General features: G+C 46.7%; 1 protein-coding gene across 1 annotated transcript in view; it reads right to left on the reverse strand.

Annotated features, from left to right (window-relative positions):
- plxna4 (plexin A4) overlaps nucleotides 1–16,176 on the reverse strand; it is a 291,711-nt gene that overhangs the window by 247,288 nt on the left and 28,247 nt on the right. Inside the window, exon 3 of the mRNA XM_064342636.1 lies at nucleotides 6,139–6,321. Coding sequence (XP_064198706.1) covers nucleotides 6,139–6,321 — 183 coding nt within the window. The remainder of the gene's footprint in view (nucleotides 1–6,138; nucleotides 6,322–16,176) is intronic.

A 16,176-nucleotide genomic window follows, 5' to 3' on the forward strand; every position in this document is an offset into this window, starting at 1 on the left:
CCTCTTACCTGCGCCGAGCGATGCTGCCCTTTACCTGGGCTATTTTCATTCTTAACATTAGCTTTTAGTATTTACTGTGGCTAGTTTCCTTACTGCCATTAGGGAGAAAGGCCCAAACCCTCATCAATTAACTTTATTCATTCCCTAAATTGTGCAGTAGGGATTATTATTGTTATGTAATATTTATCTTCTTGCTGCATGTTGGGAAGGTGTGACTGCATGTGAGGCAGGCATTTATACACACGCTGACAGCTGCCACTCCTTCACAGGCAGTTTATACTATATATATATATCTTCTTTTTTTTCTTTTTTTAAGTGTCTGTCAGGGCATTTTAGGGTAGAAGAGAAGCAGTGTCCCAAGTGTCCCAAATTTATGGGAGACTCTGCTGCAATGGGAAGAGCTTACCTTGCAAATGGGTGGGAGAGATGAAAAAAGGTAAAAACCCACAGCTAGTGTATATCACACGCCAGTCTAGGGCACTATACAAGAACATAGAAAGACCACCTGAAAACCACAACAGGCAAGAAATCCCAGCAAGACGATGTCTTGGGTGATGTCACAAGGACTACCTCATACTACAGAAACGTTTAGAGGGATAACAGTCCATCTACACGCGTGATTACTGCATTATTTTGTTTCTTTTTCTTTTGACTTGTTTTGCCAACAAAATAGCATGTCATTTAAAATGTGGCAATAAAGAGAAATGTCAGTCAACCCCGCCCTGGCCAATCATCTCTAAGCCCAGGCAGCATTAGCCCCACCCTTTAGCCTCCCACACAAAGCCAAGCTCATCCACCATACTTCATCATTAGCTCTCAGCACTTAATCCCGTGCTCCACCGAACCCATTTTCATAATCTGCGCGGAGCTGGGCCTTCCGCAGAGTCCCGCCAGCCCAGCCGGCTCGGTCGCGCGTCCCAAACGAACGAGGGGAGGGGCGGACGCGGCACCCTTCCAACCCCCCTCGGTGAGTCCCCGCTAATTCTCTATCGCCACGGACACCGGACATCGGAGAGGGTTTCCCGTTTCCAATACCGTTCGCTTTTCGGGAGCAAGGTCAGAGGGGACGGCGTTTTATTCGCCGCGGATGGAAACGAGCCTGGGCCGCTCACCAGCTCGCTCTCCCTCGCTGAACTCACTCGCAGAACAGCTGCTTCCTCCCACTTGGCTTCAGCTCTCGTCAACCGCGCTCATGCCAAAACTGTCCGTGAACTACGATGTTTCTAATTAAGAATACAGACACTCACACACACATGCTCACAAACACAAAGCATACACACACACACACACACACACACACACAGACACATGAAGAGAAGCACGCACATATGCACACAAACCCACATATGCACACAAACACAAGCAAACACTTGAACAGGGAAGGGGGGACACAGGAAGTGGGGACGACCGCACACACACACACACACACACACACACACACAAGCACACACACGCAGACGCAATCACACACACGAGCACTTGCGTACGATGCGCACACTTACATGAACACATGCAGCGAGCGGTCATCCCCACTTCCTGTGTCCACCCCCCCCACACTTCCCTGTTCAAGGTTAGCCGCTAGCTGCGTGGAGCAACCCGGGTTCGATGCATTAGCACCTCAGCGTGACATCTCAATCTCGGCCGGGGTCCGGGGCACACACACACGACAGACCCAGCAAAGTGTTCAGGCGGCACTGATCGGGATTAGGGAGGGACCGCGCCTCGGCCCCGGGACCGGCCGGAGCGTTTACCCTTGGTTTGACACCGCCTCGCTGACCCGAATTAATAGCACTTTATTCTCCCCCCCCTCAGTGGACCCCCGTGCCAACGACCCCTCCGCGAAAAAGGCAGCGACCATATGGCCCGGCGCTAACAAACAATCGCCCAAGTCCCTGGGAGGAGGGGCGTACCGAGCCAAACGAGGAGAGAGAGAGAGAGAGAGAGAGACGCAGAGACAGAGAGAGAGAGGGAGAGAGGGAAAGAGAGGGGAGAGAGTGAGAGAGAGAGGGAGAGGAGACCAGTCGCTGTCAGTCACGACACGGTTCGCTGACTGCTGTTCGCCCACCGCTGTCGACACCACCCCGCCACCCGCCCCCCCCCCCCCGCCCCGCACCTGCAGAGCCCGGGCCGTATGTTCGTCACTCGCGCTCGTTAACCGCGCGGACGTCGCCAAAGCGGAGTCGCCGGAGCGCGCTGCCGCCGGGAGCCAATCGGCTCGCTTCCAGCGCTCCCCCGCCCACGGCTCCGCCGGCGCCGCGGCTCGTTCGGCCCACAGAGCGCGTGCAAACAACTTCTTCTTCCGCGGCGCGACGTACAATCGAGTTCATTACCCAGCCCACGCTGTCCTCTTTAAAGACAGGGAGGGACGCTTCGGTAATTTACTTTTCTAATGCACATAACATTCTCTAAAGCCCACAAGCGGTTCGTAAACGGCGGGAGAACAGAGGGAGAACAGAGGGAGAACAGAGGGATGGGCTTCTCCCGGGTCGGCATCCGGCATTCCAGGTCGGAACAAAGCGGTCCGTTAAGAGAGCACTTCGGTTTACGGTTCCCAGCTCCCTTGAAAACGAAAAGGTGGGGCTAGCCTATTTCCCAATCTGTTTACGGTTTCCTACCGGGCTCTTGGCTGCGGGACATCCCAGAGGTGAGAGTACGGGGGGGTGGTTTGGGTGCGAGACGACAGATGACCGTTTCGCAAGCGTGCAATCTCTCTACAGGACCCTCTGTGCTTGTGTCCTCCCTTCTCAGCTCATCTCACGCAACGCCTCGCGTTCGACGTCGCGCTCCTCCTCTGGTCCCGCTTCTCAGAGGTCGGCTCGGCCCGAGAACCCAGCAGAACGAGCGGTACGTTCCCCATCGCGTCCCTCGCTTCCCTCTCCCCGCCCCCCTGATGTGATGCATCAGCCTAACTGCGGCAGCCAGCTAAAGACGCTCTCTCTCTCTCCCTCTCTCTCTCTCCCTCTCTCTCTCTCCCCCTCTCTCTCTCTCCTCTCTCTCCTCATTAGGAGACACAGGAACGAGCCTCTGCACCTCCCGCCTACATCAGCACAAACCCATCAAGCCCAACCCGCGCGCGGATTACACTGACCTCCCGCTCTCCACGGTATCCCATAATGCTTTCTGATTGATGACAGCATCAGTTTTACGGGGCAGGTGCCCAGTTCTATCCCGAAATCCACAGCTTCACTGCTCTCCCTATTGCCCTCCCTTCCCCTACAGGGAAGATGGAGGCCACATCTGAGGACTGAACTGACATCGTTAAGCCTCTCTGGTTCTCCCACAGCATGAAAAGGAGAGTTTGACTTTTTCTTCCTTTTTTTTTGTTTCCCTCATTTGCAGAGTTTCACTCCGACAGGCTTTGATGATGGTGACGATGGTGATGATGAACCTTTTCTAGTTCTACAGTCTACTGCTCAGTCCAGACCACCCAAGTCTCACCACAGGGCATCTAGGCCGACCAGCGGCGATGCGTCATGTGAAACAAATGCTAATATCGGCTTTTTGCATTACGGTAAAAGCACAGACCTAAGGTCGTCAATGCTAACATTTACTCACACCAACACGCTAGCCTGTCGACACTAAATAATGCTTTAAATGTAGTGTGTGCACATAAATCACTGGCCATTAGGACAGAAACGTAAGCATATCGATTCATCATCGTGCCCGTAGCCCCCTTTGTTTTACCGGCAGTGACATCATCGACTCTTTCCCCACAAAGTGGACAGGTATAATATCATAAACAGGACCATAAAGTTCTCGGGGCTTATTTTTGACTTTCAGGAGACTGCCAGATGTGCGACATTCAAACGTGAACCCCATTCCAACATGGCGGACACAGGCTTAAAGCATGCGACAGTTCCATCGCGAAGAGCCCCAAATACCCCCCCACTCCTTATCGGAAGATCATTACGGGAAAACTGGAAAAGCAATCATTCTGTCCATACCGAAGCTGTGCGGTTTGGAAATTTCAACCCCCCTCTCCCCCCCCCAATATGAATTTCTGGCTACACCACCGGACAAAGAAATGTCTTTAGTTTGTTTGTTTGAGTTGCACTCGCCTGTTTAATCGCCAATTCTGCTTTATTTATTTTTTTTTTGTTTGCTCTGGATTTAATTAGTTCTGCATGGTCTGCATTCGATAACAAAATGATATAAAAGCAAAAACGGGCAATGACGTCTGACTTCAGACCTGGACGTGTGCGGTGTGAGCTCTGCGTAAAGGCTCGGGTGAGGTGGCTCTTTTCTGGGTGGTTTCAGCAGATCTGGAGCTTTGACCCCAGTGACAGTGACGGTGCGACAGCGCGACGCGGACAACATGGCCGCTTGACTCCTCCTGCCTCGCGTGAACCCTCCGACTCACTTCGGCGCGGCCACAACAACAACAATAACAAGCGCTGGCTGGAGACGGGGCCGTGGGCGAAGAGTCTGCCTGCATCATCAACACCCCCGTGGGAGAGCTCTGCAGCTCCCTCTCTCCCCCTCTCCCTCTCTCCTTCTCTCTATTCCTCCCTTGCTCTACTTCTCTCTCTCTCTCTCTCTCCCCCTCTCTCTATTCCTCCCCTGCTCTCCTTCTCCCTCTCTCCCCCTCTCCCTCTCTCTATTCCTCCCTTGCTCTTCTTCTCTCTCGCCCTCTCTCCCCCTCTCTCTATTCCTCCCTTGCTCCTCTTCTCTCTCTCTCTCTCTCTCCCCCTCTCTCTATTCCTCCCTTGCTGTCCTTCTCTCCTCTCTCTCTCTCCCTCCATCTCCCTTTCCCTCTACCCTCTCTCTCTCCCTCTCTCTATTCCTACCTCTCTCGCTCTCTCTCTCTCCCTCGCTCCCTCTCACTCTCTCTCTCTCCCTCTCTCCCTCTCACTCTCTCTCTCTCTCACTCCCTCTCTCCCTCTCTCCCTCTATCCCCCCCCTCTCCCTCTCTCTGGGTCTTCCACACACAGTGCCTGGCTGGCTTACAGATTACCCTCAGACACGGCTCTCTGAAATGCTGTCAGAAAAAAAAAAAAGAAAGAAAAAAAAACAGCAACAGGCTGAAGTCCTGCACCAACTCATCCAATTACTGGGTCTCAAGGGGTGGAGTGGGTGGATGCAGGTGGACACAAGCCAGTTTTCTTTAATCACTGTGCACCCACTTACTGCAACTCCCCACCCCCCCCCCAACATGCTCACACACACACACACACACACAACCAACCTTGTACCGCCCCCTCCCCACAACCTTCTACACTCACCAATGACCAACAGGGCAAGGCTTGCAAATAGAGCACTATATGAGTCGATATTGGATTTTTTTTTCTTCTCCAAACTAGTTGTTGTGCAATTGTGGGACTGATCCTTTCATTAGTGTGTTCTCTAAGCATGGTGCGCAGTAATCTGATTACATTTACAAAGATGTGCTTTGAACTCAATACCTTTTCCCCACCCACCCCTTGTAAAGCGACTCGGCAATATCAAAGAAGATTCAATAATAAACTCCTGCATGAATTTTCTTTCACCCACTCTGAAACCAGTCATCTTGCTCTTCGAGAGACACCAGCTAACTTAACCATGTGAGGAAAAAGTACTCTTTTCCTTTTACCTCTGCAGTATATCTTCACAATAGCTGCAATATATCAACACACAACTGAGCTCTCTTCTAAATATATGTACAAATGCAATTCAACGACAATATAAAAAAATATACTGAAAATAAATGCAAGTGCACAAAAAAGTATTAGTCACATGATTTTCTTAATGATTTATTTTTGTGCTGTCTTGCGGCCAGAAACAGATACTGAAATACAGCCTGTCCCAGTAGTTCTTGACACCTTCATTTTTTTCCCTATGTAATCTTATAAAAAGAACAGGGCGCAGACATATTGAGAATGGGGAAGTTGGGATTGCAGAAGTTCAGTAATTCTAGTTCAGGGCCTATGTGCACACTGACTGAAGACTGCCCATCCGTCTCAGACACGAAATCAAAATTTCACAGGTTTCTCCACCCTTAGAACCTCTCCGAATCCCTGCTTCACAAAAAAACGAAGTCGATCCAGTGAATGGCTACTGTTTAAAAGCTCAAATAAAAGGAGAACTAGCCACCAATATCAGCAGCCAAAGAGAAGGCCTGTCTGCAACAGCGACCAATCAGAACACCCCAGCAGCGCTTACCTTCTTGAGCCGCCCGCTCTTGGTGCCCACGAAGGCCAGCGAGTGGTTCTTGTAGACGTAGGCGATGACCGAGGTCATCTTGTCCGACTCCTCGGAGAAGAGGGGCACGCCACGCACCATCTCAGAGACGCCGAGGGGCGCGTTCATGTCCAAACCGCAGAAGTTATCATCGATCGTCAAGAGCTGTGAGAGAGAGAGAGAGAGAGAGAGACAGAGAGAGAGAGAGAGAGAGAGAGAGACAGAGAGAAGGACAGAGAAAGAAAGAAAGAGAGAGAGACAGAGAGAGAGAGAGAGGGAGGATATTGTCAGGCTGCATTATGTTACACCTGAATACCAAGATGCACTTCACTCCATTCATTTCCACCATAAGGCCACAGAGAAGAGGGAACCTGCCTGCCACTGCTGTAATAACCAAAGCCTCGCGATCCGAGCGTGACATTCAAATCTAAGCCGTAATATATCACGCCTGAAAATAACCGCTCTCTATTTTTTTCATCCGAACAGAGATGTACCAAAAATGCGTACATATTCCTAACTCAAAATGGTCGTGACTAGTGTTCACGTGAGAGACAATAAATGAGAAAGCCATTCGAAAATCCGTCATTTCATATTGCGTGACCCAGAGCCTGTGACCTGAAAATAATATCACAATACACTGCCGTTGTTCTGCCTGCTTAGAGGCGTGCAAAACAAAAGAATTTTCTGGAAAAGGTTCAGAGCTTAGGACAAGGCTTGACATGACAGCCGGCGTTGATTCACCACATGCGAGTTGAAAATGATAGCGCAGTGAAATAGTTATTAGTTATTCTATCTGCCGAGAGTGGATGAAACAACATCGTTTTCTTCCCGAGGAATCGGGTTCGAGGCAGAAGCTGGAATGAATCCCAGTGTGTTATTGTTAGACTGAATCACTGCTCAAAAATCGCTCGTGCCAGAATTCTACACTCAATTAAACGCGGGCCGCGACAAGCACAGCTCAGATTATGGAACAGATCACAAGCAGCTCTTTGCGTGAAAGCTGAGAGATGGGCGGCATCTTGGTGACCGTGAGCGTGTACGGCGATCTAATAAAAAACGAATTAGGAAACAGAGCGATGTTTATCATAATCCCGCCCAACGCCCAACGCTAGCCTGTCTGCCGTAATGCGTCTGCAAGCTGTTAAGGGACGGTAATGCACTGTTAGTGGACTTGGGAAACAACAAAGAAAGATCCACACCCCGGCTCCACTGAGACATTAAGACATTCAGAGAGGAACATGATCAATGAGGCAACTTATCGCCGGACAGTTCTGTACACAAACCACTCAGCTCTCATTCCTTCAGGAGAAAAGATACAGCCATCCTTTATTGCCAGGCCCATATGTACCTACACGAGTAGCCTGTACAGGTAGATTACCTCCCAAAACCGCACAATGCACCTACATGCAGTGAAAATACATACATAGGCTACATCTAGCTACTGTGACTGACCTGTTACAGTATAGCTCCAGCAGCTTAAGAGTGAGGAGATTGTGCCTGACAGGTATAGCTTTTGTTTTTTCTAAAATCTGATTGCTAATGAGAACATAGCTACACGTAATCCCAGTCATCGCTGTTGTCCTTTGTACACAAGCTTATATATTTATGCAGTCTGGCCTCTGTTAATGAAAAATACTTTGGTACATCAATTATGGGGTGCTACATTTCTACATGTCGCTATATTTATACTTGAAGTTTTTAAATGTCACTACCTTTCTATTTTAAGTGTTTATTTTAAGCGTTCAAGCCACTTCACACATACAGGAATATCAGTCCTAATTAGATACACTCTGTTACAAACAAATTAATGCAGCTACTGAGTTATACTGGCACTGAAGTGTAACTGAAGTACAGTGCAGCTGAAATGCAGTACAAGAGTTCTACTTCATGAGCACTGCACATGAAGTTGAGAAACTGCATCATAACTGCAATAATATTGCACAATGCTGCAGTCATACCACAGGAATCACAATCATTACAAGGACAGCTGAACTGCAGTTATTTTTTGTAAGGGGTGCGCACTTGACACGTGCGATTTGGGCTTTAAGCAACTGCAAATCCCACGACACTTTGGTCTGAGAGGGGGGTATCCTTTCTTCGTTCCTTCCCATGGTTATCAATGCATAAACATTTCGGTCACACTTTCAAAAACTATCTGTTTGAAGCAAAGTACTGTAGGACTTGCAGTCACAATACAGCTCAAATCACTTCTGCAAAGGATGCATCGTTATATACTTCACTGAGGAAGGCAAATGAGGACAGATCATGTTAACTTCCTAGGTTTGGTAAACCATTTGAGCGTTCAGGTAAGAGCCAAATCTTGATTTGTATTTTATGCACAAAAAAGGTGGGCTATCAAGTGCAGCCTATCAAGTAATGTTAGCTACTAAACAAAAAGTGAATTCAATCAATGCTTTTCTAGACGCAGAACGCTTAATCGGTGATATACATTTAATCAGCTACTAATAGGTTATAACTTAGATAGCTTTCTTATGTGAATTGGCCATATTAATCTTATGACTACAGGAGTGTTCTTTGAATCCTCACCTGTACAGTACATTTGAACCAGTGTCAGACAGATACATGCAATATTAAATCAAGTTTATATATTTCTTGGAAGTCACATAAAATGTTGTGTTAACAAACAGAGCTAGCTGATAGCCTAAGCTGGTAGCCTACGCAGTTATCTCATTGCTGTCAGCAAGACTTTATGAAAACGTTCGATTTCGGATAGTATAGGCCTAATGTCCATATATTTGCCACCATCACATTTTTAAAAACTCGCAGTTTTATCCAGATAAGATCGATCTATAGACTACCTTTAGCAGCATTCAAACTTTTTCAACGGTGGCTCATGCGAAATATCAGTGCACACCAAGTCAAAAACAAATAATGTTTAATTATATATTTGCAGGTGGAGAATATTGTATAATATTCTCCTATTTATGTTTTCCGATTGTGTTTTGTTTGGCTTAACAGGGGAATCAGTTTTGTGTGTGTGTGTGTGTGTGTGTGTGTGTGTACCTGCTGAATCGGAACAAAAAACAAATAAAATATATCTATGTTAGCAAACGAGGGCCGAGGGCTCCAATTTTATTATAGGTAAATCAATTGACCAATAGCAGAGGAAGGCAGTAGTGTGTACACACTAACAAAATTGGACAAGTGTTTGTGGGTTATACACCGCAAAAGCTACTCTATAGACATGAGTCAGAGTGACAAACCCAATGTGACACTGGAGTGCAGACCTTCCCTAATATACCCCAGCGCTAATAATGACTCAGAATTGATCAGGCTGCCAAGTCTCTCCGTTTGAATGTGCTAATCTCCTGTGGTGGTGGTCATGCCATTAAGGATCCAAGTCCTCCATTGCCATATTAGGAGACATTTGGCATGCTCAATCAAATTACAATGATCTGAGGTCAATTATAAGCTTGCTGGAGTTCTTAGGGTGCCAAAATATTGTATTTGTGTTTGTTTCTAAAAAAGGTATTGGCTATAAATAAAGGGGTTGGACAAAATAACAGAAACGCCACATGAAAATGATTTTAATTCTGAGGTAACTACATCACGAAGGCAGCTAAACATATGAGTCATATTAAGTTGAATGCCAATTAACAGTAATCTGTCAGGCATAAAATAGGTCTCGCAGTAAGCACCTCGAATTGTGAGTTTCCAAAGCGGCATGAGGCAACTAGCAGAGTTCCACGGAGGCCAGACAGTCAGTTCCCAAAACGCAGAAGCATCAGAAAAAACTAACTGCAAAATTATTTAATATAGCAAGGGAAACAGCCTTGACAATTATGACAACAGATGCCAAATAAAAACTGCATCGGCAAAGAGGAACAGTAGTCATAAGTTGAAGGTCGCTGACAGGGACCAACACAGACTTAACAGGATAGCTGCTAAAAAAAAATTGGAATGCAGCCTCAAAAATTACTGCAGAATTGACCTTGTCTAAAAAAATGCACATTTTGAGCTTCACAAAGCTTTTTTTTATGTCAGAGCCACCATTCAGAAACTGCCTGTGTCCACAGTTAATACAGAAAAAAGCATAACCTGACGTAAAGACAGAAAGCAGAAAGCCTGGGAAATGGCAATGGAAAAAGTAACATGGTCCGATAAGTACTCGTTTATACTTTCTTCCTGTTTTTATCTTTTTCCTTAATGCCAAAAGGAGCTTTAAGCTCACGATGTATGTTGCCAACCGGTAAACATGGTGGTGGATTGGTAATGGTATGGGCAGCCATCTCATGGGCGTCACTGGGTCCAATGTATGCTCTGCATGGTCATAAAACGGCCAAGGAATATGACACCATTTTGTGAAACCAGGTGAAGCGTATGGTGCAAACCAGGCGTGTCCAATCTTATCTTAAAAGGGCATGTGGGTGCAGGTTTTCGTTTTAGCCCAGCACGATGACACCTGATTCTACTTACCAAAGGTCTTGATTCAATTAGATTCAATCAGTTGAATCTGGTGTCACAGTCCTGGGCTAAAACGAACAAAAGGACCCACGCCAACCCTTTTCAGGTAAAACAAAGAACACATTATTCCCTCACGATGTCCCAAAGTTCAAAAATGATAACACCCCCCTACACACTGCTAAACTAATGTAATGAACACTAGGATTAAGTCAAAAGTCTCCATGGTCTCCACAATCACCAGATCAAAACATCATTGAAACTTCGCGGGAAGTTCTGGAGCTCGGAGTACAAAGTCAAATCCCACCTTTCCTTTCCATGTCCTTCATTTAAAAAAAAAAAAAACTAAAGTAGAGCCCTTAAAAACACTGTGTCTTTCCTCTCAAAGAATGGTCCAATGTCCCAATGCACGGTTCTGAAGGAAGCAGGAAGCTGGAGGCAAAGGGTGGCCCTGCTCATCAGTTACTTTATATTCATATATTATTCGGTTTTTATTTTGTAAATGGTCGTATCACAGCAGGGCAGAACATTGGTTTCAGGCTCTGGAAATGGATAAGCGTTATACTGGCAAGGTCAAAACGCTCCTGTAATGTTTTTTAAGAGTAAGTAGTGTGCTGAGTTTTTACTGTGTGTGTGTGTGTGAAAGGCTTGCTCCAGGGGCTGTGTGGGAGAGAGAAGCACACATTCTGCCATTCAAGGCCAGACCAAATCCATTTACCTGCATCGCATCACCCCGAAGCCGGGCTGGAAAAATCAAATCTGCTGGGCACCGCTCTGCTTCCTCCGGTTCAGCGTCGGGTTGCCCGATGAATTTTTAATTTGAAACTAAACTGAAATGCAACCGCACGGACATCTTGCCTCCGCCCTGTCTGTTGCTTGTTCTTGTTCTCATTTTGGTTCCTTGCTATTCGCTGTCAACCTTCTGGCTTTCATCTTAGGCAAAAAAAAATTTCACTGTGGGGGGGGGGGTTTACTGTGGTGCTACGCGTCCCCTCGCGCCCATCGCATGTTTCACTCCAAAGAGCCCCCGCTGCTGCCATCCGATTCGCTGAAGGAATGGGAGCGGCGCGAGCGGCAGATTTACAGCGGGCCGAGGCCACTGTGACAGCGCTGTGACACGCCGGAAGGCTCCGGAATGACTCCAATATCCACACCTGCTGCCAGGAATGAGAGGGGGACTGGGGCAGCGTGTGTGTGTGTGTGTGTGTGTGTGTGTGTGTGTGTGTGTGTGTGTGTGTGTGTGTGTGTGTGTGTGTGTGTGTGACACAGAGAGAGAGATTGGCCAAAAGGGATTGAGGGATGATGTTTGTGCGCGTGAGACAGAGAGCTGGAATGGGATTGAGGGAGGGTGATAGAGAGAGAAAGGGTGCGAGAGATGGAGAGAGTGAATGAGAGAGGGAGAGAAGGAAAGGGTGATGTGTTTCTGTTTTTTTTTTTATTCCTCCCAGTGTCTGACCTTTCCAAACGCTCCGTTGTCAGCCAGCACCTCGGCCCAGTGGGCCCCAGCCTGCCAACCCAGACTAATGGGGCTCATTTAGAGTGGAGAGCCTTGTTAGAAAAGTGTACCTACATGAAATATCTGCTTTCTGCAATGTTAGTCTTTCTTTGGCTGTCTCCTGTCCTTCCTAGGGGCCATGCATCATCAGCAGTGCTGTTCCACCCCCCCACACTCCCCCCATCAATATCATCCCCCAACACCCCCCCTACCAAACCCTTTCTGCTTACTCCTGTAAAAAAAAAAAAAAAGAGAAAACCCTTCTTCACTCAGAAACGGGATGATTTCAATCACAGTTCCCGTCGGTTACAAAGAAGTCTCATTGCCCCGGGGGTCAAAGGTTAAAAGGCTTATCGGAGAGGAAATGGGAAGGAGGTGCACATGGATTGGATGAGACAGGGCAAGCCTTCGCCACAGCGATTGCGACAAGCAGACCTGATTTTAAAAAAGGGGGAAATGCTTTTTTGTGGCTCGCTTTCAACCGGAACGCACTCCAGCCCAGGAGCAGCCTCTCTGAGAAAGCGGGAGGGACCTTATTAACGGTGCACAGGGAAACGCGTACCTGTTTCCCCTCGTTCGTGTACATCACCAGCGCTCAGAAGCGTCGTGTCGCGTGTCACTCCTGCCGTGTGCGCGCGGCAGTTTAACGGAACAGACTTCTTGTCTGTCCGCCATTCAGAATCCTGACATGTTTTCAGTACGGGAACAGAAAACATGACACTCTGAAGCCTAGACTACGGGCTCTTCCTTCATGCTCTCAACAATCCCCTGCATAAAGCCCCTCTCTCTCTCTCTCTCTCTCTCTCTCCCCCTCCCTCTCTCTCTCTCATATCAATGGGGACATACTTCCCCGCAGAACACATCCTGACAGTGGTGAGTCAGGTCATTCTGATAAACATCTAACCGGCATATAATGAAGGGAGAGTTGCATAATGCATTTAATAAAGCTAATTGTTTATTTTGTATTCATTCATTTTTCAGCATTACAGCTTTTTTTATAATGCATCTTCTGGTCTGTTTCTGTACTGTAGGGAGGCATTTTGGCTCCATATTTCTTGAGTTCAGCAGGTATGCCACTGTCTGAGAAAAAAGAATCACTCTGACAGAACCTGGGGAGGGAGAATCGCATAAAGCCAAACATTCAGGGTAATCTCATCTGTTTTCTTTATAAGATTGAAGTGGAAACAGACCTCCATCTTAGGGCTTGAGGTAAGTCAATGATCAGATTATGGCATGATATATCTATCAATCTACTGATTTATTTCTGTAATTATTTAGGATAGTGTGTGACCTAAAACATAAGGTAAAATATGGATGGCTGGCAACCATATATACAGTGCCTATAAGTACTTGGACAGTGACACAAGTGTTCTTGTTTTGGTTGACATTATGCACTTTAACCTCATATTCATTGTTTCACTTAAAATCCAATGTGATACTATACATGATACATATAGTATTTTTTTACAGGTATATGTGCATAGACGGGTACAAACCCACACACACAATATACTCTACACGAAAACACACGCATAAATTTCTTAACAAAAACCCAACCACATAATTATCTTTTCCTTTTCTCGAATGTGTTTGACTGGAGTGGTTTGACACAGCCGTAATGCCATGACTACCTACTGGGCTCTGGTCTGTAATTATAACAGCACACGATAGCTTCACAAAAACATAACAGTTTTTTTTTTTTATTTAATTTTTTTATTTTTATAATTCTTAGGATACCCTTTAGAAAGGGAGGATAATGGATTTCTTTTTATATCGCTATCTCTGAAGAGAGATCATTTTTCACGTAAACTGAAATAAAAACTTGTTTAATTATGCTACAGTGAAACAAAAGGTCAGATGCATGAGTCACATCCTAAAGCATGTATCGGAGGGCTCTGATTGGTCGTTTAAAGCGCCTCGCGATGCTTAATAATGCAATTACACTCCAGCCGCACGGCGTTCCCGTTCCCCGCTCTGCCGCGCGTCACTGTTGCCTCTCTATACTCGCTGCGCGCGACGCTGCTGTGCGTTTCAGCGGAATCACATCCAGCCAATTACGGCACCGCGACCCGCAGGGCTCCACGGAGCAAAACAACTATTTTCCTCCTCCTTCCGGGAAGGAAAACGCGAAACTTCGCTCGGCGGAAGATGAAAGCCGAGCCTTTTTTTTTTTGTTATTCCCGCGGTTCGGTTGCGATCCGGAGTAACCCGTCCGGGCTGGTGATCCGTGCCGAACCGCGCGCCCACTGATCCTGGCTCTCCAAAAAGCTGAGGGGGACACCTCGAAGGACAGCTGTCCTGATCTCCAACAAGCAGGCTCCATGTTCAAATGTCAAAAACGAACGTCAGCAAAAACGTGCACGGTATCAGAGAGGGAGAGCCATCCTTGCTGAAACCTTCTCTTGGAACTCATTAAGAGAGGCATTTATAAGTGACCTGTTTTTCCCGGAGGAAAACAAGTAAACAAGCTCAACATCTGGCGCTGATGTCATCTCCCCCAAATCATTCCATCATTCTCTTCTAATCAATACAGTTTGTGGGGCAGAAAGCATTCCAGAGGGGAATTTGTGGGCCAAAATGTGTGTGTGTGTGTGTGTGTGTGTTTGAGAGAGAGAGTGACATAGAGAGAGAGAGAGAGAGAGAGGCAGAGAGAGGTGATGGCGAATGCATATTCATTAGATTGTCTTCATAATTCATGTTTATGTATGAATTATCTATCCCACCTGTCAGCAATGCACCGGCCTCAACAGGTCCGGGCGCAATAAACAATCAGATTAGGGCCTAACGAGGCTGTAATATTTTGGGAGAAAAGGAGCGCATAAAAACATTCAAAACGCCATCGATTATCGCATGGAGCAACACAGAGAGTGAACTATGGCCGCTTCTGCCACGCGTGTGAGAAGGTTGGTGTGCAATAACAGAACGATGGCACCGTGATGGATTATGACCTTTACTGTATTATTATGCATAGTGATTTAATTACAGCGGAGAATAAACCTCATGACGAGCTTTTAATGTCGAGAGAGCTCCGCGATGTGAAAGGAACTGACTGACTGCCTCTGATTAAACCGCGCAGATTTCTCAATGGACGGAGGCGAGAACTCTTTCTAAAAATTGGGCGAAAAACAAGAACGCAAACATCCTCCCAAAAAAATTACATTAAATATGAAAGCAACTTGGCAGCAGCTCCAGAATGGCTTTCATGTGGGAAAAAAAGAGAGAGAGGCAGCGGTGTCACGAACTTGAAAATAATACTCAAATTAAACAGACACGATTTAAACTGGGACGGCCGCATGAATGATTAATTGTAAAAAGAGCAGACAGTAATTTGCTTTTTAATGACGCTTAATTGGAGATCGCTTTGAATGCGGTGGTTGAGGCTGAAGTCATTTTGAAGGTGTTCGCGCGCGTGCGCGTTCGAGGCTGTGGGAGGCTGTCCGGAGGCGGTCCGCGTTTATGCGAGTACAGGAAGGCCGTTGGAGAAGGAAGGGACTGCGTTTCCATAAATTTAGTCTAAGGGGGGTCCATGTTTACATGAAAGACGGCGAGAGGTGTCATGTTCATGTGAACAAGGAGATACCGAAGTGTGGAACGCTTACTGTGTTTCCCCCGTCTCTCTTTTTTTTTTTTCTGCTGACGCAGCGAACATTGCATGCAGGCGTTTTATAGGTCAAATGTCACTTCACAATGATCTATAGACGCAGGTCTTTGCAGACAGATACTGTTGAGTAGGCATTGTGTGTGATTTATTCAAGCCGCCCAACATCACAGCCTCTTCTGGATTATTCCCCCTGGGTAGCTTATGTCAAATGGATCTTTTTTTTTTTTAAACATAGTCTCAAAGCTCACTGTTCACACATTGCCTTATGGCAGTAAGTACACTGTAAAAGCCTTGAGTACCTGTCACCAAGCACTGCATCACAGCCATATAAGCTACATGGTAGAAAGCATGAGGTCTGAACTCAGAAATTACCTTTCTGCATTCTCAAACGCTGAGAGGGACTTTCAGGTAATTAACCAGGATAGCTTTATTTAATAGCTGGTTATGTAAGAGTCGCCCTAGACAAGTGCTAAGTGGGTAAATCAAGGTAAGAGTAGAATTA

This window comes from Anguilla rostrata, chromosome 7 (genome assembly GCF_018555375.3).
Source record: "Anguilla rostrata isolate EN2019 chromosome 7, ASM1855537v3, whole genome shotgun sequence".
NCBI lineage: Eukaryota > Metazoa > Chordata > Actinopteri > Anguilliformes > Anguillidae > Anguilla > Anguilla rostrata.